Source organism: Gambusia affinis, linkage group LG22, assembly GCF_019740435.1.
Source record: "Gambusia affinis linkage group LG22, SWU_Gaff_1.0, whole genome shotgun sequence".
Lineage (NCBI taxonomy): Eukaryota > Metazoa > Chordata > Actinopteri > Cyprinodontiformes > Poeciliidae > Gambusia > Gambusia affinis.
The window spans coordinates 15,433,543-15,453,212 of NC_057889.1; the positions used below are offsets into that span (position 1 = coordinate 15,433,543).

At 40.6% G+C, this 19,670-nt stretch overlaps 2 protein-coding genes across 4 annotated transcripts; one reads left to right on the forward strand and one right to left on the reverse strand.

The window, feature by feature from the left end:
• Window positions 1-386: 386 nt before the first annotated feature.
• LOC122824982 (armadillo-like helical domain-containing protein 4) lies at window positions 387-11,377 on the reverse strand. 3 transcript variants are annotated; one of them, XM_044105980.1, is made up of 9 exons: window positions 11,336-11,377; window positions 8,951-9,137; window positions 6,635-7,455; window positions 3,891-4,271; window positions 2,852-2,971; window positions 2,619-2,777; window positions 2,474-2,505; window positions 893-1,042; window positions 387-814 (listed from the first exon to the last, which is right to left on the reverse strand). In XM_044105980.1, exons 3-9 carry the CDS (start codon window positions 7,431-7,433, stop codon window positions 740-742), a joined length of 1,716 nt encoding a protein of 571 aa, XP_043961915.1. In that variant the 5' UTR covers window positions 7,434-7,455; window positions 8,951-9,137; window positions 11,336-11,377; the 3' UTR covers window positions 387-739. The 3 variants fall into 3 exon arrangements, with proteins under 3 accessions (XP_043961915.1, XP_043961916.1, XP_043961913.1); XM_044105981.1 differs by lacking the exon at window positions 11,336-11,377 and having other exon boundaries at window positions 3,891-4,268; window positions 8,951-10,009; XM_044105978.1 differs by lacking the exon at window positions 11,336-11,377 and having other exon boundaries at window positions 8,951-10,008.
• Window positions 10,213-16,583, forward strand: actr10 (actin related protein 10). Its single transcript, XM_044105982.1, has 13 exons — window positions 10,213-10,414; window positions 11,367-11,439; window positions 11,523-11,605; window positions 11,753-11,861; window positions 12,078-12,185; window positions 12,967-13,034; window positions 13,156-13,235; window positions 13,747-13,782; window positions 14,124-14,203; window positions 14,344-14,417; window positions 14,985-15,066; window positions 15,150-15,351; window positions 15,588-16,583. Exons 1-13 carry the CDS (start codon window positions 10,338-10,340, stop codon window positions 15,767-15,769), a joined length of 1,254 nt encoding a protein of 417 aa, XP_043961917.1. The 5' UTR covers window positions 10,213-10,337; the 3' UTR covers window positions 15,770-16,583.
• The last annotated feature ends 3,087 nt before the right edge of the window (window positions 16,584-19,670 follow it).

Genomic DNA, 19,670 nt, shown 5'->3' on the forward strand with positions numbered 1-19,670 from the left:
TTTCCCTTATCCATGGAAATGGAGCCCACTAACTTCAGTTCAGCAATAGCTCATGTGAACGAGTGAGACCGTGACTATTTTAGCCTTGTCTTTGCTTAAAAAACCTGGGACAGAGTGGAAAATTAGTGTGTGTTTCTATACACTTAAATATCAAGAACTGAAAGTTTGTGCACCTTCTTTCTACAATGACTGTATATAACTTGAGGAACTTTCACACACACACACACACACACGTTTGCACAGCTATCTTTGCGGGGACTTTCCATTGACTTCCATTCATTTCTACAGCCTAAACCTTACCCTTACCTTTACCCTAACCCTAACCATTACATACCTAACCCTAACCAAAACTCAATTCACACCTTGGTCCTTAATCTGACCCCTGACCCAAAAACAGCGTTCTGCCTTGCTTCGGTCTCCACAAGGAGCAGTGGGTCCCCACAAAGTAGTATATGTCAGGAAAATGGTCTCCACAAGGTATTAGAAACAAATACACACACACGCGCATACCCACGCACACACTCTGTTTACATTGCAAACAGTATGTGCCCTTCTTCTTCTTCTTCTTCTTCTTCTTCTTCTTCTTCTTCTTCTTCTTCTTCTTCTTCTGTGCGTATCAGATGAGCCGTGCCCAAACAGACGAGACTGATGGGGTTAATACTGACGGAGACATTTTCCAGACCGCTCCTACTGCAGAGCATCTATTGATGATCGCTCACAAAAACAAGCCTGAATGCTCTCAGAATTCATCCTCGGAGCTGTCAGCCAGCAGCATGGCCTGATCCTGACAGCTGGTGCCAGGCTCCCGGGGTTGCTGGGCAGGAAGACATAAACAAGTGTTGGAAAAGTAGGAACTGTTCAGTCAAAGACGAGAAACGACTGGAGCACTGACCTCCGGCTGCCTGGCCTTCCTCCTCTGGTGTTTGAAGCTGTTTCTTCTCTTGCGGTGGAGCATTCGGATGCTGTAGAGGGCGCCGACGATCAACAGGGCCCCGGTGATGCCGATGCCCACGGGGGCCAACATCCCAGACACATACCCGGCCTGGAGAAGGATAGAGACTTAAAAACTTCGTGAACTTCAGTTTTCAAATACAAGGGCGTCAAACTTTCATTTTGGGCCAAATCAAAAATCTGGATGTTCTTAAAGGGACGGTTGTGCCACAATGCATTAATAAAATCCATTAACTTGTTAAAATATTAATAAATAGCTTGTTTGTTTCAGCTTTAAATAAGTGTTTCTTAAAATTAAATACCGAACATGTTTTCACACTGATAATCCTTTTTTTTTTTGCAATCAAAATCACAACTTTTGTGACGCTGATTTATAAATATTTGTAGGACATTTATATGATATTCGGATTAATAAAGCTTGTATTAATTGCCTTATCAAATTGATCAAAAACCCAATGTCATTGATAAATTTTGAGAAAATTGGTAGTACAATCAGAAAAGTAAAAGTGTGGAGATCTGTTGACTTTGTGTGAATCTTGCAGGTTTTTTAAAAAACTGCAGGGACCTATAGATGTTACATGGTGTCTTGCGGGCCACATAAAGAGCTACGGCGGACCTTGGGTTTGACACATGTGCTCTATAAATATGTCTGTTCATTGAGAGGAAAGTGAAAAAGAAGTCCTTGATTGAGAGCAGAAACTGGTTTCTTCACATTTGACTCTAAAACGTACATTTTTTGGTCTCATTTGGGTGTAACACCAGTGTCTTCAGTGTCCCTACACTGCCTGTGGCAAACCCCTCATGGCTGTCTGTCAACAGTGGTTTTCTTCTTGCCAGACTTCCGTAGACGTCAGACGTGTAGAGTGAACAACCAAAACCTTTCTTGTGAACCAGTTCTTCCCTCTGAGCTGTGGATTTCTGCGGCTATTTCTGGATTTGTGTGGATCCAGAAATCCACACAAATCCGATTACCGATCTTCTTGAACATCACTTTAGGTTAGTCTTTCTCAAGCTGGTGGTCCGCGGGCGCCCCTTACTGGTCCGCGAGGTACTGCATGTAAAACGACCGTTTATTTGCCGTGACGTCAGCTCAATGTGCGATGCTACAGCTAGCTTACCAAAGGACTGTGTTAAAAAATAATGATGGAAAACTGGGTTACTCAAAAGAAAAGCTGCAAACAGCACTACTCTTTTAATTTGGGTGAACAAAGAAAACAATAATACGTGAGTTGACAGACTAATATTTTCATGCGTTATCGCGGTGACAGTTTCAAATTAGGTGGTCGGTAACTGTTAAATTAGTTAAGTGGTCCTTGGCCTGAAAAAGTTTTAGAAACACTGATTTAGGTGAACACTCAGCAGGTGGTTTTTCTGTGGGTTTTTTTTTTAATGTTCTCATGCAATTTAATCTTTAATTTCTATAATCTGAACTGTACTGAACTAAATAATTAGTTAATTTTGAGAACATGCGTGGAGACCTAAAAACCAGGTGACATATGAAGACAGCAGGGGGCAGTCTTACCTTTTCTCTGATCAGCTCTGCCCAGCTGCGCACTAGAATAAAAAAAGAAGCAGGAGAAGACGATGCTTACATGATAAACACATCCTGGGGCTATTTTTTTTTTTTTTTTTTTTAGTTTTGAAAAGGTGTTATTGTGCGCTCGTACTCAGCCCTTGGTTGCGCTGGACCCAGACCGGCGGCGGAGGGATTAGGCTGTACGGTGGCTGCGTGGAGGACGTTTCTGGCGCTTCTGTTAGGTCTTCTTCACTGTCTTCTTCCACCGATTCCTCAGAGTTCTCGTCGTCTTCTTCTTCATCCAGGTCCTCTGAAGAAGAAGAAAAAAAACCGTAACAATTTTGTCAATAAACATAAATAAATTTAGAAGTAAATGTGACTTACCCTCAGACTCCATCTCCTCTATTCCCGTTCTGGATTTGTGCAGGAGCTGATGGCTCGCAATGGTTGTTATTGTGTTTTGGCGGGATGTTCCTGCTTCCGAGCTTGTGGTCCTCACAGTTCCTGTATCAAAAATAGGCCTGTTAGACTTTGCTTGATGTTTACGTTTAATGTTAGCTGCGCTTTTCCTGAATATCCAGGACGATTTTACAAGAATTACAATTTGCAGTTGATAAACAGAAGCAGTGATCTAGGAATGTTTACAGGGGGGTTGGAGAGCGAAGGGAATGGCAGAGGTCCTCCTCAGCGAAGAATGTGAAAGAAAAAAAACTTTATGTACGTAAGTAGAGACGACAAAATGCCCAAAAGACAAGAAAAACAATTTATTGTACCACTGTCACTTGGACACTTTAGGTATAAATGCTCTTTCCCTTTAGTTATTTCATAATTATTTGTTCTATCTTTTCAAAGAGCAGCCTAAAATACCAGAATTTGCACACATCTTTCTACTTTGTCATTCTAATATCATTTCTAGATATTAAATTAGGTTTTCTGATTGAACAAGCACTCGTTACTCTTTCTAGCATTTACTTTCTGACTCAAGTAATTTCCTGGACGGCTACGTTTTACATTTATTCGAGTAAAAATATGTCAAAGTACTGCTACTTTTTCATTGAGTATAATTTTACCCACGTCTGCTAGTTTGACTTGTCAGATTCATTTATTGAATTTGGAATTATAATTACGCCTATAAATATGTATTTTTGCAGAATTAATCTTTAATTTTAAGGCTACAGGAGGCTTCTGGACAAAAAAATGAGTTTAGAGTTTTAAGTGTAAATTTTAAAGTCATGAAATTTGTTAGTTGGTGGTGGTGGGGGCTGGGAGGTGGCAAGGCTTTGCCCCCATGGTCTCCCTGTGGATACGCCTCTGGTCGATAGATGCTTCAAGCATTACATCCTTTCAGCGAAATGACGTCCTTGTGTTTCATACATAAAGTTATTGGTTTTGTTGACCTTCAGATTCATCCATCCTTTCTCACCTGTCCCTAGAGGGTCTTCCTCCTGCTCAGTCTGGACCTGCCGCTGTGAGGCAGCGGTACCGGCGCCGACCGGCTCCAGCAGCTCCGAGCCGGACGCCTGCCAAGGTGAAGTCCATTCGGACAGAAGAGCCGGTGGCTCTCTGGAGGGGCCATCGCTGTCAGAGTTCACCAGCTGGTCCGGGTCCGCCTCTGACGTGGGTGGCAGCCTGGTTGCCATGGCGCCAGGAGACCCGACCGGTGCCTGGGAGACCGCCGCCGCCACTGCTCCGGCTGGTCCCTCCTCTGTGGCGTCTTCAAATGGCTCGAAGATCAGAGGCAGGGCCTCTGAAGACATGGTGGCCTCTGTGGCTTCGTCCTGAGAGAGCGGGACCGCCGTGTCTGCTGGAGTTTGAGGCAATACAAGAGCAGAAATACAAGGTACTTTATATATATATCTTGACCCCTTACAGCCCAAAACGTTTAATGAATTTTATTTGACAACGCCAACAAACTGCTGTCCATGAAATGTAAAACAGATAATACTCAACTGTGCTCATACTGAGTATGAGAGCACAACTCACTTTTCAGATTTTTGTCATATTAAGTGTTGATAGTTATGTATTATTTTGCCTTCATGTTCACAATTATTCCCTCTTTTGTGTTGCTCTGTCACATAAAATCCCAAAATGTTTGAGGGTTTCTGAATACTTTTACAGCAGCACCATAGAGAAGGGTGCTAACATTGAAATCAACATTTAATATATAAAGGTCACATGTTTTTGGAACATTAAGATAAATAACGCAGTCTGATAATGTGTTGTGATCATGCTGGATTTAACTCTAGAAATAAAAACTAAATGAAGTAGTAATGTTCACAAATCCTACAGTCTGTTGAGCAAAAAATCATCTGACAGCTGAAATAAAATATGTATGTTTTCTGTTTGAGAAGAAAAAATGAACTGTATGGATCAGCAGATACATGTGTAATATTTATGATGTGGGTGAAGCTGCTTGGAAAAGGTTTCAAAACACTTTCTACAAGTTATGGCACTCCATCATACACAATAAAATTAAAATTTTAAATGCTATTTGAGAAAAAAATAGTGCACTTATTCCTTATAACATGTCTAATGTAGCCCTAATATCCATATCACATCAATAATCCTTTCACATGCTGTCACTTTTGGGGACTGGGGCTTTTGGTCGACTTCATTTCCTTTTTTCCTCCCATTTTTGAAATAAATATTTCTCAGACCAGACATCACTGTGAAAAAGTATTCAGCCCCTTACAAATTTCTCCGATTTACGTTTTGTCTAAATTAAATGTTTTAGATCGTCGTCACACAACTTCTAATATCAGAAAAACATAACTTGACTAAATACAAAAGTAATTGTCAAATTACAATATATATATATATATATATATATATATATATATATATATATATATATATATATATATATATATATATATATATATATATATATATATATATATATATATATATATAATTTTTTTTAAATAAGGGGGAAAACATCCAAACCAGTCTGATTGTCTATAAATATAACTGTAAGCATTGCCAAATAAATCAATTAAAAGTAGTAAATCACATTTTCACAAGTAGGTTTGATGTAGTGGACGTTCAGGCGAATCAAGAAATCACTAATAGTACCTGTCACACAACGTGAAGTAGACGGCAAAGAAAAACACCATGACCCAATCTACAGAAAACTCAATAATGCCTATATATTTGTAAATATCTTATTAAATCTGGTATTAAACTTTCAACTTTTTCTTTTAAAAAAAAACAACATGTTTTTATCAAATTGAGATACTGTGACACAAACTTCCAGCGGTCCCTTTATTCTCAAATCAACTCCAAAATACGGGTGAATTAAAGCAGAAGAAGAGTGGAACAAAATTCCTCACGTAAAAAAACCCAAAAACAATCAATTCTTATCAATGGTACAACAAGAAGGGGGGATTACTTCTTGTTAATTTGGGTGTTATTTTCCCCTTAATGAACCAAATCCCCAAGATAATAATAACAATCTGCCTGGCTCTTGTAACAAATCCTGCCACTAACCCTCTCCTGGCTGTTCTTCTCTTTTCTCTTTTTTTTTCTAACTTGAGTCAGGAATAGAAAGTAATTAGACTGCCATGAGTCCCAGCTGGGGTTCAAAGTGGAGCGTGGAAAAGCAGCCGCTTTCTTTCCCAACCATCAAAGCCAATCTCTGCCTCTACACACACTTTTCATATATATATATATATATATGTGTATATATATATATATATGTGTATATATATATATATATGTGTATATATATATATATATATATACATACAACAGATCCCAGGAACAACATCAGACATCTCAGTCCAGAAATGTGCAGTCCTAGGCACAGCCAAGATACTGCGCAGAACCCTCAAGCTCCCAGGCCTCTGGTAGAGGACCCGAGCTAAGAGGAAGAAGAATCACCACCCGCGGTGGGTGAGAAGGGAATTTTTTTTTTTAGATATATATATATATAGCCTATATATTTATTTATTTATTTCTGCCACGTTTTTTAATGAAACTTCTCAGAGAATAATGAAGCAAGTTGGAAAATGTCTCGTCTCTCAGTGATAATGACTGGAAGACCGAAGCTTTGAAGCCGATTTTAAAAAGAAGGAGAAAGCTTGACCCAAACTGAACAAATTTTATTTATTTTTTTTTTTTGGGCGGGGGTGGGGGGGGGGTGTTGCTGAACTTTTGAATCGTTACCTCCTGCAGGTCTCGTCGCCTCGGTCCACAGACTCTCCAGGCCGTCGTCTCTGGGCATCATGTTCAGCGGGCCGATTTCAGGTAGAAGGAGAAAGGAAGGCGAGGATTTCGTTGGTCGATCGTGGCCCCACGCTGACGGCTGTGTGGAAGTCCGAGGAGTGACCAGTAACGCAGGGACGGGACTAAGGGAGACCGGTTTTGGGGACCAGAGGAGAGTGTTTGGAGAAGACTGCAAGGTCGCTTCAGAGTATCCATCCTGTCCAGAATCAAAAGCGGACGACTTGGTCGCGTCTGTTCCGCCCTGTTTGCTCGTTTGGCTGTAGGAAGAGTCCGTCTGCGGCGCAATGGAGGCCCAGAAACCACCTGAGGTCCGCGTGTGGGTGTTCATGTCGGTGTCCACCTGTTGTCTCCCATCTGTTGGACCCACAGGCTTGTCCTCCTTTACAAGATCTACATCTTCCTCCTCAGGTTCGCGCTCGGTCTCCTTTCGACCAGCCTTGCTCAACCCAAATCTTCCAGTGGCGCTGACCCCGTTTCTCGCCTGCGTCACTGGACCTATCCCCTCCGGCCTTCCATGTGGGCCAGTCCCTCCTCCTGCGCCTACATCCAGCATGAAGCTGGTAACGCGCTCTTTCTCCAAGGGAGCAGACTCTGTGGTGTACGCCACCCGGTCTGTTGTGCAGCGCTCTTCGCAGGAGCTGTCTTGCATCCGGGTGAAGCCGGGGACGTACGTGGGGGCCCCGCAGACGTAGAGGCAGGCCTCTGCCAGGAGGAGCGCCTGGAGAATAGAGGACATCATCTTCTCTGTGTCTTCTCAGCGCCTGTTGACAGACAGCAGCGAATTAATAAATGCTGGCAGGCTTGAAAAGAGGTGGGAGGAACGGCTGTCTGCTGGTCGTTTGTGGTGTTACTAGGCAGACATGTGGCTCCGGCACAAACCAGGGATGACGAGGCATAACATGTTAGGGAAGGCTCTTTAATAAGAAGAAGCATTTTTAAAAATCAAGGAGCATAATAGCATGCCTTCACCCGTCACGGGGTGATACAATATGCCATTTACCATATTTCTTTGCATCTGCATTCACCATAATAAAATACATTTGCTTCAAAATCGGCTGCGCAGTTGTTAGAACTGTTGCCTTGCAGCAAGAAGGTCATGGGTTCGATTCCCTGGCCCGGGGTCTTTCTGCACGGATTCTGCATGTTCTCCCTGTGCATGCGTGGCTCCCGCTGCGCAGTCCAAAAACATGACTGCTTTCCAAATTCTCCCGTGAGTGTCAGTCTGTGTGTCGCCCTGTCCAGGGTGAACCCCGCTTCTCGCCCGGAACGTCAGCTGGAGATAGGCACCAGCAGCCCGACCCCACTAGGGGACAAGGGCGTTAGAAAATGGATGGATGCGTCAGAGTCGTGGTTCTCCGTTCTCTTAATTAGATTAACAGTAAATGACAGTGTCATGTCATCACAACTCTAAAAAGCACGAGACTCACAGACAAGCTAATTAGCATTTTTTTGTTTTGTTTTGTTTTAGTACTCAGTAGTTGTGATCAGTTAGAAAATGCTGAATAATTTTTGGGCGATGAGGTAGAAATCTTAATTTTCTTTTTTCTTTTTTTCTTTCTTTCTTTTTTTGTGAGGCTGCAGACTCATGGCTTCGCCCAGGTGGGTATGAGTGAGTGAGTAAACAGGGTGAAAATAGAAGAAAATAAGAAGGAGGAAGAAGAAAAAGAAGAGGGAAAGTGGGAAACAGATGGAGAAAACGAGAGGAAATCTGACACAGCAATCCTCAGCCCCGCTTCACTTCTGCTATAAATAGCACCGCTATAGGATCCTCTTCAGATGCTTCAATGCAGATCGTTGCAACATATATAGAAATACACCCAATACCAAATGCAAAAGCTAACCCTGCCTGATTTGTGCAATAACATAACAGGTTGATACTCAATTTTTTTGCTGTCTCAGGCAAGAGAGAAGAAAATATATATATATATATACTGATATATATATCGCCCCATTCGATGCAGCATAAGACCAATGCTTCAATCCACCCCACTTTCCATGCCCTTGCAATCGATTCGATCAATATAATCGATCGGCCCTGTCAGTGTGCGCGTGCAGACCACCTCCCACCACCTGACAACACGGCCACGCCAGCACCTGGACTGTAAACAAATTCCCCACTGCGGTACTGAGTCACATTTCTCCGGTGTGACAGCTCAGAATCAGCCCTCCTGAGACCGCAACACCCTCGACATCACAAGCTGCCTGTCGATGGTCGCATGCAGCGCTGAAAAAAATAAATAAATAAAACCAGAATACCTTTCAGAGCTCATGGTGGGTCTTCTTGCGCATGGACGCCGCCGAGGTTTCTCTTGCAGTGTGTAGGAGAATGCCAAAATTGATGCTGCGTTACCAAACGGGCTGAATTCAGTGTGGTGGAGTAGAAACCAAGCTGGAGAGAGGCAGACTGTCTCCGTCCGTCTCCTGCCACTTAAATGCATTAAGCCTGCGAGGAAAAGAAAAAAAATCCGTGTCTTGATTTTCTTTTTTTTTTCTTTTTTATTCTGCGAGAGCACATCTCTCTTATTTCGTGCTCGTTCTTCAGATTCCAGGTGGTGGTGGCAGCATCACGCTGCGGGGGATTGACCTATCAACAGGGGCAGAGATGTTGAGAGTTGTGGAGAGGATGGGTGGAGTTAAATACAGGGGCAACCGTGGAAAGAAGCTTAACTTGGCAACATGTACAACGCTTGAGAATGGGGCAACGGGACAGCCGCTCCAAACATCCAATCGGAGCAAGAAAAAGGGTTTAGATATGCAAGTAGCCTATGTGATGATTTATGACCTAAAGTCGTAATAAAACACAGAAGTTTGTGGTTGTAATTTATCAAAATGTGTAAGAAGCTGACGCTTTTCTATAACTAACATTCTTTTTTAGTCATTTCGTTGAACCCTGACTGCAAGCTGACAAATAGATTGCAACATAAGCTTGATTTTACGCATATTATGCCACATGCAACCAATTTGCTCAAATATTTGAGATATTATTTAAAGTTCAATATTAGGTGGTCAGATAAAAGTTTTATTTATTTATCTATTGTTAATAACTTGTTTTGGCAGCTGTGATAACAAGTAGTTGCGTTTGTGTCTGCGTCTGAGGAAATGAGGTCAGCTGTAACCAGGACACTAAACAGGTGACGTAGCAAAATAAGTCAAGATATTTGAAGGTGTGGAGCTGTTTCTACTGATCCCAGGATTACATCTTAATTGCATCTCTAAAACAGTTTCATGGAAATAATAGTTATTAAGAAAAAGGAATCAATAGTACTTTCTTTTTTTTTTGACAGATTGTAGAAGAACGTTACCAAGACAACAGATGCGTTTCAGCGCTTCATGGAAACTAGAGATTTAACATGTAGGATTTGCTTTTTAAGTTTAAATCTGTAATGCATTCTGTTTTTGTGGATGGCACTTTACAAATTGAACAATACTATTATAAAGTGACATTACTGGACATAAAACTTTCCCTGACTCGAGCATATTATTGAGTTTCTGCCTCCCAATTGCGTATTTTTCCTGCAGTTTCTCCGGTCTGTGAAGAGGCAGTCCAGGCTAAGAGAAAGACAACAAGTTTTTTATTATGCGATGCAAAGCCGTGACTGTTAGCGTTAATAGCTAAAACCATTTTCTGAATTAAAATAGTAAAATGCCAATATTTGATGGGTTAGGAAGTGGAGGAGAGAAGACTGCCATTGTGATTGATTTAGGAGCAGCATACACAAAGTGAGTATGCGTTGTTAGCAAAACAGGCTACCGCTACCAGGTTAGCATGCTAACATTTAGCTTTTTTCTGCCCATATTGTTGATTCTCTCGTTATTACGATGTATCAAGGATAAGATGAATTTAAATGTTTGTGGCTAGCAATGGAATTGGGCCATATATATTCAAGTTACAAGGTAGTGAGTTTCTCTAATATGCCAAGCCTATTAGCTAATGCTAACATAGCTGTAGCTGACAGTTTTAGCTACAACTAGGTGGAATTATTAGTAAGCAGAAAACAAAACCCTTCAAAATGCTATCTGTTTTGTTTAACTAATATGGAATGTTGGTCGAAACGTTTTAATTGTGTATGTTTTACATATGCAAGCTCCGTAATGTACTGGCAGTTTTTCCAATTGACCTAACACAACGCCCTAAAAATGTCATTCAGATATTTATTTAGCAGGTCAAAGGATTTGAAGTCACATGCAGATCAAGTGGACTGCTCTCCTCTTTTATACAATGCTTTCCTTTGTGGGTTATACAGCGTAGGACACAGAGACCTAGTGTTAATTTGTTGATAGCAGATACTTTAAAATTAAAATTGTTCTTGGTAATTTTTTTATTCATTTGGTAATGTTCAACTCCAATTTCAATTTGTATTTTTTTCACTGAGTGCACACAGTACTTTAAAAATTGTGGAAAAAGATTACTTCATTATTTTTAAATTATGATAATAGTATAATAGGTTAAGGCAGCGAGCAAATCTTTCTGAATTTTTGTAGTGTGAGATTAGTCTACTGCAAGAAAACGTATTTTAAGATTTTTTTATTTCCATCTTTGCAATGAGTGGCAGAAGATTTGTGCCATGTGCCCATATTGAAGTCAAAAGAAGGCTTAGTTGTAAATCTTACTAAATTTGTCATATTTATAAACGTACGTACCAGCTGTGTTGAAATAACTTGTTTTCTGCAGATGCGGCTTTGCAGGGGAAACGGGGCCCAGGTTCATAATTCCGAGCGAGATCCGGAAACCGGGACAACAGCAGGTAACTCTCATGATTTACTGTAACTAATCAAGTCTGTGGGTTAGCGAGATGTGCGTCTTAATGCTGTGTGCTGTCTCATGCAGGCCATCAAAGTGGTCCAGTACAATATCAACACAGAAGAGCTTTATGCCATCCTCAAAGAGTTTATCCACATATTGTACTTCAGGTGACGTGCTTTTCCTGCAACGAGTGTGCTCATTTCAAAACTGTTGTGTTGTTACAGTAACCAAACATCATAGATGATTCCCAGCAGTGATGATGCATTGTAACTGAGTTATGCAGCCTCATCAAATTAGAATCTGTCCCCCATCAGGCACCTGTTGGTGAACCCTCGCGACCGAAGAGTGGTGATCATCGAGTCCATCCTCTGCCCATCCCAGTTCAGGGAGACGCTCACCAAGGTCTTCTTCAAACAGTTTGAGGTACCACAAAAGACAACCATTGTTGTTACAGATGCTTGGTGTAACAGTTAAGATAGTAAATGTGATTGTTCAGTCTCTCTGCTTCACAAAGCTGTACATGCTCACTCGTAATGAATGGAGTGAAAACATATCTGATGCTTCTGCGTTGCAGACATTTGGACTCGGGGTTTAACTCTTTAGCTCGACAGTAAATTTTCTGTTTTGTTTTCAATCCAGGTGCCCTCTGTGCTGTTCGCTCCCAGTCACCTGATGGCCGTCATGACTTTAGGCATCAACTCTGCTCTAGTGATGGACTGTGGATACACAGAGACACTCGTGATGCCTGTATCCTTTACTTATTTTTGGTGTTATTGAGTAATCCAAAACAACAGACAGCAAGACTGTAAAGTGATGTTTATGCAGATTGTTTAAGGGGAAACAATGAGAATTTTGATATTTGTTAAGAGATTATTAGTAATCTTGTCGCAATAAGGATTTCTCAGTTAATCACATGTTAAGTTAAAATGACCTCAGACATTTCCGTTCTGATGATTAATTTTCCTTTAAGGTTAATTTTGCTTACAGAGACATTTTAGTCATGATTTCTGATTGTGTTTTATTTGGGATATTTAAAACGCCTCCCAGTTACAGTGGTGAGTTGTTGGTTTTTTTCTGGGGGTTTTTTCCCCCACAAAGTTAAAGTTTAGCTGTTTTTAAGAGAGCAAACGTGCATTGTTATGCCATTACCAATATACTACTTGAAAATGGTCTCAAAACAACAATATTATCGCTTATTGCCGAAAGTACGATAAACAGTAATATTATCGATTATCGTCCAGGAAAATGCATCATGTCAGTAGATCATTTAGCATAAATCCAGATCAGTTTTACACTTTGACAATTCAATTTTATGAAATAGCACTTAATTGTAACATTAAGCAATATTCTACCTGCGTTCTTCACCACATTTCAGCAGCATTTTCATTGTAAGCAAGAAGGTTGGGATTAATTTACTTTCTCTGTTTCTTTCGTGAATAAGGTTGTACTGCTCTCTCTTTTTATAAAGCAACAACCAAGATTTACTGCGCGTGCTTTTCTGAAAGCAACCTTAACTTTGCTGCATTAGATTTATGAGTGCACGCCGATCCTCCCGGCCTGGGAGGCTCTGCCTCTTGGAGGGAAAGCCATTCACAAGTCAGTACCTCGTTGCCTGTTAATATTTTATTTTGCACTTAATTCACTGTGGCGGTTTTGCCAGTCAGGGTTAATTTAAAGCGGCGTTGTTTGTTGTTTCCGTCGTGTTTTCCTATTGCAGAGAATTGAGCGGATTTCTCGTGGAGCAGTGCACCGTGGACACGGACACCTCCACTGGGCAGAGCGTACCGGCCGTCATCGGTAACGACAGGCAGCTTAGGCTAAAAATGTCTGCGACCCATAATGCATCATTCACTATTCATACGAAGGGCTTGTTTCCGCTCAACGTTCCCGTGAATCCCTTGCTTTTTTTTTGTTTAAATTATGCATTCACAAAGTCTGTGTTGGCGTTTCCTCTTTTTCTTAGCAAAGGTAACCAAACTGTATTCTTCAAATCGATAATAATAAAAAGACAAAAAACAAACATAGCATGCTGAATAATTTCCTAAGTCTTTGCGGAAATTGCAGCAGACCTCAAATAAATGTATTGATCCTTTTCTTTTTTTAAGTTGTAAAAATAAAGACTGACACGTACTCTGAAGTCCATCTGCTGCTGGTTAGGAGATGGCAGCCGTCCCTGCTGTTTTTGAATCCTAATTAAATATAACACCAAGTAGTTATAATTCATCTCTGCAGCAGTGTCACTTTGGATTCACGTCATAAGTCTAATTTAGTGGTGCAATAAAAAGTGATGCATCTGTGTTGTCCTCAGGAACCATCCCAGAAGAAACAGTGGAGGACATAAAGGGTGAGTTTAACTGGCACTTTCTACTTTTCCTTAATGAAGATCATTGACCAGCTACAGCATTATGTAAGAGACATAATATTTCAGCCCCCCCAAAAAATCAGCATTTCAGAGTCGCATAACTCAACATCGAGGCATTGCTGCTGCCGTAATTCTATCACGGGGTGGTTTATACAGATCAGATTGGTATTAAGACATTGTTTCTGCTTAATTCTCTTCACATACGCTGTTAATAGGTGACCTAGCCTGTCTGCAAGTAGCACCTCAGTTCAGAAGTCTGAGTAGATTGTTGATGTTCACGGAAGGAGTGTATTGATTTATGTGTGCTGCCTTGTTTCTTGCAGCCAGAACATGTTTTGTCAGCGATTTGCAGAGAGGCCTCAAGATCCAGCAGGCCAAATTTAACCTGGACGGTACGGCTGAGGTAAGAGGAGTGTTTGCTGCGCTGGTTTCATTTCGCTGTTTTGGTTCCTCAGAATGTTTGGATGCACAAAAAATAAATCTAAAAGGACCCTAGATGTCGTGAGGTTTCCTGAAATCTGTGTAACTTGTGTATCTTTGCAGCGTCCAGCCCCTCCTCCGGATGTCGACTATCCTCTGGATGGAGAGAAAATCCTGCATGTTCAAGGATCTATTAGGTAATCTTCAGATCTTTTCATCTGGTTTCAGTTTTTGCCGTTTTATATCAACTTAAGCAAGTTCTTGTGGTGTTTCTCACTGAAGAACATGTAAGTTACTGTCTGGACCGTGTCGTTTCAAAACTTTCAGTGTCTTAACAATTCGATTCAGAAACAATTCTTTAATTCAGAAACCAATATTTTATATTTAGTCTAGAAATTATGGTTAAATTATGTGATTGACAAGAGGAAAAGACTGTAAATAAATGTAGCATTTATTTAAAACAATTATGAAAGGTTCCATTAGTTTATATTTAAACAAAAACAGGTTTGTGCATCAAATTCTGTAACTTAAATTGCCAGTAATAGGTGAGCTTGGCTGCCTGGTTTTTCCTTGAATTAGAAAAAAATATCAAAGAATTATTCAAAATAAAATTTTACATAAAAAAAAAAAAAAAAAAAACACAAAGCAAGCTAAAATCGGGTTTTGAGTGTTTTCAGTTGATCCAGAATTCCCAGGACTAGAAATTGCAATTTTCCACGGAATCCTTTTTTTCTGCACCAGAGTTATTTTGTCCGGTCTTGCAGGGACTCGGTGATGGAGATCCTGTTTGAGCAGGACAACGAGGAGAAAAGTGTGGCGACTCTGATCCTCGACGCTCTGGTGAAGGTACGCTGTCATTTAACAAGCGCAGTGTATCACACCGATGTTGTAGTTTTTATTTTTATTAACCTTTTTTTTTTTGTTCTCAGTGCCCCATTGACACGCGTAAAGTGCTCTCCGAGAACCTGGTGGTGATCGGAGGCACCGCCATGCTTCCCGGTTTCCTGCACCGCCTGCTGGCTGAGATACGCCTCCTGGTGGAGAAACCCAAGTACAGCAACGTGCTGGCTAGCAAGAACTTCCGCATCCACTCCCCACCGGCGAAGCCCAACGGCACCGCCTGGCTCGGAGGTACTCTACCAAAAAAGCATTTTCAGTGTTATTTCCTGCTTTCTTGCTGACTCTTTAAGTGAGCAGATTGATAAAAAAAAAAAAATGGCTGTGTGGATAAAATATTTCTTCAAAATCAGCACTTAGGAGAAACGACTCAGTCAGCTACTTTTCAGAGCTCCAAATGCGTTCTTTTCGACATCTGTTGTTCCCTCTCTAAACCTTTGTTTTGACTTTCTCCTGAACCCCCCCCCCAGGCGCCATCTTTGGGGCCCTTCAGGACATTCTGGGCAGCAGGTCGGTGTCCCGGGATTACTACAACCAGACTGGACGGATCCCGGACTGGTGCTGCTTGAGCTCCCCACCTCCTGAGTCGTTCTACGAGGCAGGGAAGACGCCTCCTCCACTGATGAAGAGAGCGTACTCCATGGAGAAGTGACACGTGGCCAGATAGTTTTTCGCTCAACAGTTCGGTAATCTTTAACACCGCGACACTTTCTCGGACTGATGTGTTGACGTCACACACAGATTTTTTTGAATGTCAACTAGGTAAGACTTCAAACGCTAATTTGTGTTGTCCTGGTTTGCATGTATCCATAAATTCCCACCATAATGAATGAAATCTCAACAGCATTCCACTTAAGATAGTAAATGTAGCAGCAATCCCTTATTGATTTGCAGTTGCACATGCTATTAATAATTAGATGAACACAGGGCTGAGATATCAAATGCAGACATGTCATCGGTCACAACGCTGTACGTGTATCTTCGCACTTTCAATAGTTTTATTGGCTGTGAATCAGGAGAAATTCTGCTGAAGTCAGCAGAATTTTCTCAAGATGACGTCTTGGAATCATCTGTTCATCACTAAAAGTGTTTCTTATGCAATCAGACTGCTATGTCTGTTAAAATGAAGAAAATACCCATGGAGATTACAAACAAACAATTTTCACTTATTTATTGTTTCTACCTAGCTGTTCGAGGTTTTGGATTGTATTTTTTTTTTACCCATATGTTAAAGCAATTCTGGATGGATTAAAATTTAGATGAGGAGTGTCGACTGAAGGTAAAAGGTTTGTTTTCCTCCAACACTATTTTGAAAGATGTAATCCACAATTTAGACACTCTTGATGTGCAGTTCACTTACATACCTGATAATACATTTGTGTGTCTTGTTTTTGGGCTATTCAGAACATTCCTTTGAAAATTACTCTGTAAACCATCACAAATACAAATAAATTTCCAGAACTGAGTCTCAGCTGGATTTGTGTTATTTTGTTTTAAAGTCTAAGAATCACTTTTTGATTGTAGGGTTTTGCCTAAGGACACCACCCATGGTGTACCCCAGTGTATTGTAAGCCTGGCGGGCTACCAGACTTTACTTCTGCCCCCACCAGGCTTAGCATTGCTTTCTTTTTTATTCATTATTATTTTTTTAAAGATATATTTGCATTTTTTAAGACTTTATAGTTGGTGTTCAGGTCTTCCAATCTTTTAATAACACATAATTGTCAAGTGATATTTTCAAATTACCTTGTCAACTTTAAACATTTGTTAACTCAAAAACCCGACGCGGCGCTGGATGAATGGCTGCCCTGGCGCCCAACCCCTGGGCTTAGCAAGTTTTCTGGGGGGAAAACCTTGCCACAAAAGCAAAAATCTACCGTTGCATCTCATATTTTTAAAGTAAATGACATTTGCTGTAAATCTTCAGACTTCCCAGATTGTCACTGCTACATATAGAGCAAATATGCTATAATGTAACACAGACTGGTGACCTTTCATCCTCCACAACCAACCTCAAGTCATTTTGTATTTTTGTAACCTGATTTGTTGTACATTTGTTGTACATCACACTAGAATCCAGTTGGTGGGATACAAGCATTATTGAAGAACATTTATTTTGACACAAATTAAATGGGTCTAATAAGCTGTTGGTTTAAGTAGTGCTAAACATTTTAAGCAAATAAAAGCCCATTTTTCATACATCAACAATTTTGATGTATGACACTTTGAATGTGAACTTTTAGTCAGTTGGATAACATGTTTTAAGTGATCTTCTTTTTATTGGCTGTCTAAAATGCCTTAGCCTTTAAGTTCCCCAAGTCTGCTCCTGATTGGTTGACCGCTCCCTCATGATGACTCCTTCCTCTGAAGCGCTTCTGAAATAAACATCTCATTGTTTGCATTGTAAGTAGTCTACGTTTGTGTAAAATTAATCCAAGATTTTATTTCCCCACCATACACCACAAATTTATATGGTCAGTAAATATCACATATGTTTACCTTTCAAAGTAGACAGAATGTGTATTGAATATATAGAGAAAAGAGATAAAAAGCCAAGAAACCAGATGAAATCATAGCTGCTGCAGGGTGGCAATTAAATCAGCTTGTTTAATGTTAAATGATGGATTATAAAAAGAAAGGTTCCTCATTACCAAAGTATTGCACAATACCCCAAGAGGTTTACTAATTGCAATAGTTCCAGATTTTTTTTTCTGAACTTCTGAATAGCTGTGTTTTTATGGCAAGTGTACACAAAACTTCAATATTCAATATTCTCCTAATGTAAAAAAAACAATGACACAATTCCGTAATTTAGATGTTTCCTTTAATTAAAAGTGCAATTAAGATAACATGTGAATAGGTTTGTTCTTGTGGTAAGTTGTTCAGAAACCACTTCCTGTTGTCTTCTTCGTCTTTTCCGTCAGTAGTAAAAACCGGTTGTTGATCACATGACTTGAGTGAGGTGAAAAAAGTGTTTCTATCGCATTTTTGTTTTCGTTTTTACACAAATTTAGATGCAGCCGAAAATCTCATCCTTACACAAAAGACTTTTAATAAAAAAAATACTTTTTTTTTTTTTCAGATTTGGCATGTTTGGTATTTCCAATTTGCGCTATTACGTTGTCAGTGGAAACACATTGTAAGCTGCATATTGTTGGGGTGTGGCACTTTCACACAGTCAGTGGTGGAAAAGAAAAAACTGCGCTGCGCTGACTGTGGAGTTCATCTCTGCCTTCTTGAACAGAGTTGCACCTGTTTGGCCCTTTGGGTCACGTAAATCACTCTGCTCTGTTACGTCAGGCTACTGGAGCCAGAAGCATTACCCACAATGCATCTGCGGCAGCTTAAAGTGTGGGAATTAGCTTAGTTTGGAATTTTAATCGCGGACATGAAAACAATTAACAGAGCATCACAGTGATGTAATTCTGATTACTAGCACCCTGTTTGGCTCTTATAGTCAGAAAGTAAGGTGTTTCTGTAATTTTTCTCCCAGGCGTCTCGGTGTGGGTCCTGTTCAATGTTCGCCCTTTTTCAGGTGATTTCATTTTTCAGCCATGGCCTTGCTCTCATACAGCTGTTCTGTCCCACCTGCTGCTCCAGCTGAGGACCGCCGCCCTCCGACTGGAACTGGGACCTGATCCGCAGTGCGGTTCCCAGAGACGGGAAGCAGCAGCTGTCCGACTGACCTCTGCTTTTCCGGCGTAGACAGAGGTCAGGAATTAGACTCCCTGCTATGTGGGTGAAGGATAAGAAAGTGTCTTTTCAGAACACTTTGAGGATTTCTTTAATAATTCAGAATAATCTGAAATGGGGCAGAATTTGATTATTAAATACGTTCTTTTTCCATCCCACCTCCCCGCCAAGCAATAAGGGACTTTTCAATAATTGTCATTCCCCTGGATTTTCTACGTTTAACTTCTACAAATTTTTTACATTTCAGCTGATCGGAGTTGGGGAAAAAGTGAGTGGATACATGAACGTGGTGGGTCTGACCCAGAAAAGCTGCAAGAGCTAAAGCAACTTAAGTGGATGCAGAAAAAGCTGCCTTTACTTCTACCATATGATTACGGTAGAAGCAAAGAGAGATGTGCAGCTCTGGAAAAAATTAAGAGCCCACTGCACTGAACCCCATTGATAACCTCCTGATTATTCCACCAAATTTTGATTTCTTCCTGAGTTAAAACATTAATATTGTTGTTTCTAAATGAATATAAACTTGTTTTCTTTGCATTATTTGAGGTCTGAAAGCGCTGCATCTTTTTCACGATGTTGATCATTTCTCATCTCCTGCAGATAAAAGCAAAATCTTTGCTTGGAATTACAGAGACGTGTTGTCAGTAGTTCATAGAATAAAAGAAAAATGTTCATTTTACTCAAAAACATACCCATAAAAAGTAAAATCAGAGAAATGATGTCATCCCTGCCCACACACACCATCAGCCCACAGGCTCTTTTATGGCACCTGAGAGTCATTTCCAAGTAACAAAACCTGAGATGGGAGCTTCAGGGCAGACTGCCATGGAAAAAAAAACAACAAAAAAAAAAAAACCCTG

Bases quoted from the DNA above. Each gene is read 5' to 3' on its own strand.
- LOC122824982 (XM_044105980.1), bottom strand. From the start codon at position 7,433: ATGATGTCCTCTATTCTCCAGGCGCTCCTCCTGGCAGAGGCCTGCCTC. The intron at 2,972-3,890 runs GTGAGAAAGGAT...TTTTTGATACAG, and splicing joins GGAAGACCCTCTAGGGACAG to GAACTGTGAGGACCACAAGC. The intron at 2,506-2,618 runs GTACGAGCGCAC...TTTTTATTCTAG, and splicing joins CCAGCGCAACCAAGGGCTGA to TGCGCAGCTGGGCAGAGCTG.
- actr10 (XM_044105982.1), top strand. From the start codon at position 10,338: ATGCCAATATTTGATGGGTTAGGAAGTGGAGGAGAGAAGACTGCCATT. The intron at 12,186-12,966 runs GTATCCTTTACT...TTGCTGCATTAG, and splicing joins CAGAGACACTCGTGATGCCT to ATTTATGAGTGCACGCCGAT. The intron at 14,204-14,343 runs GTAAGAGGAGTG...GTATCTTTGCAG, and splicing joins ACCTGGACGGTACGGCTGAG to CGTCCAGCCCCTCCTCCGGA.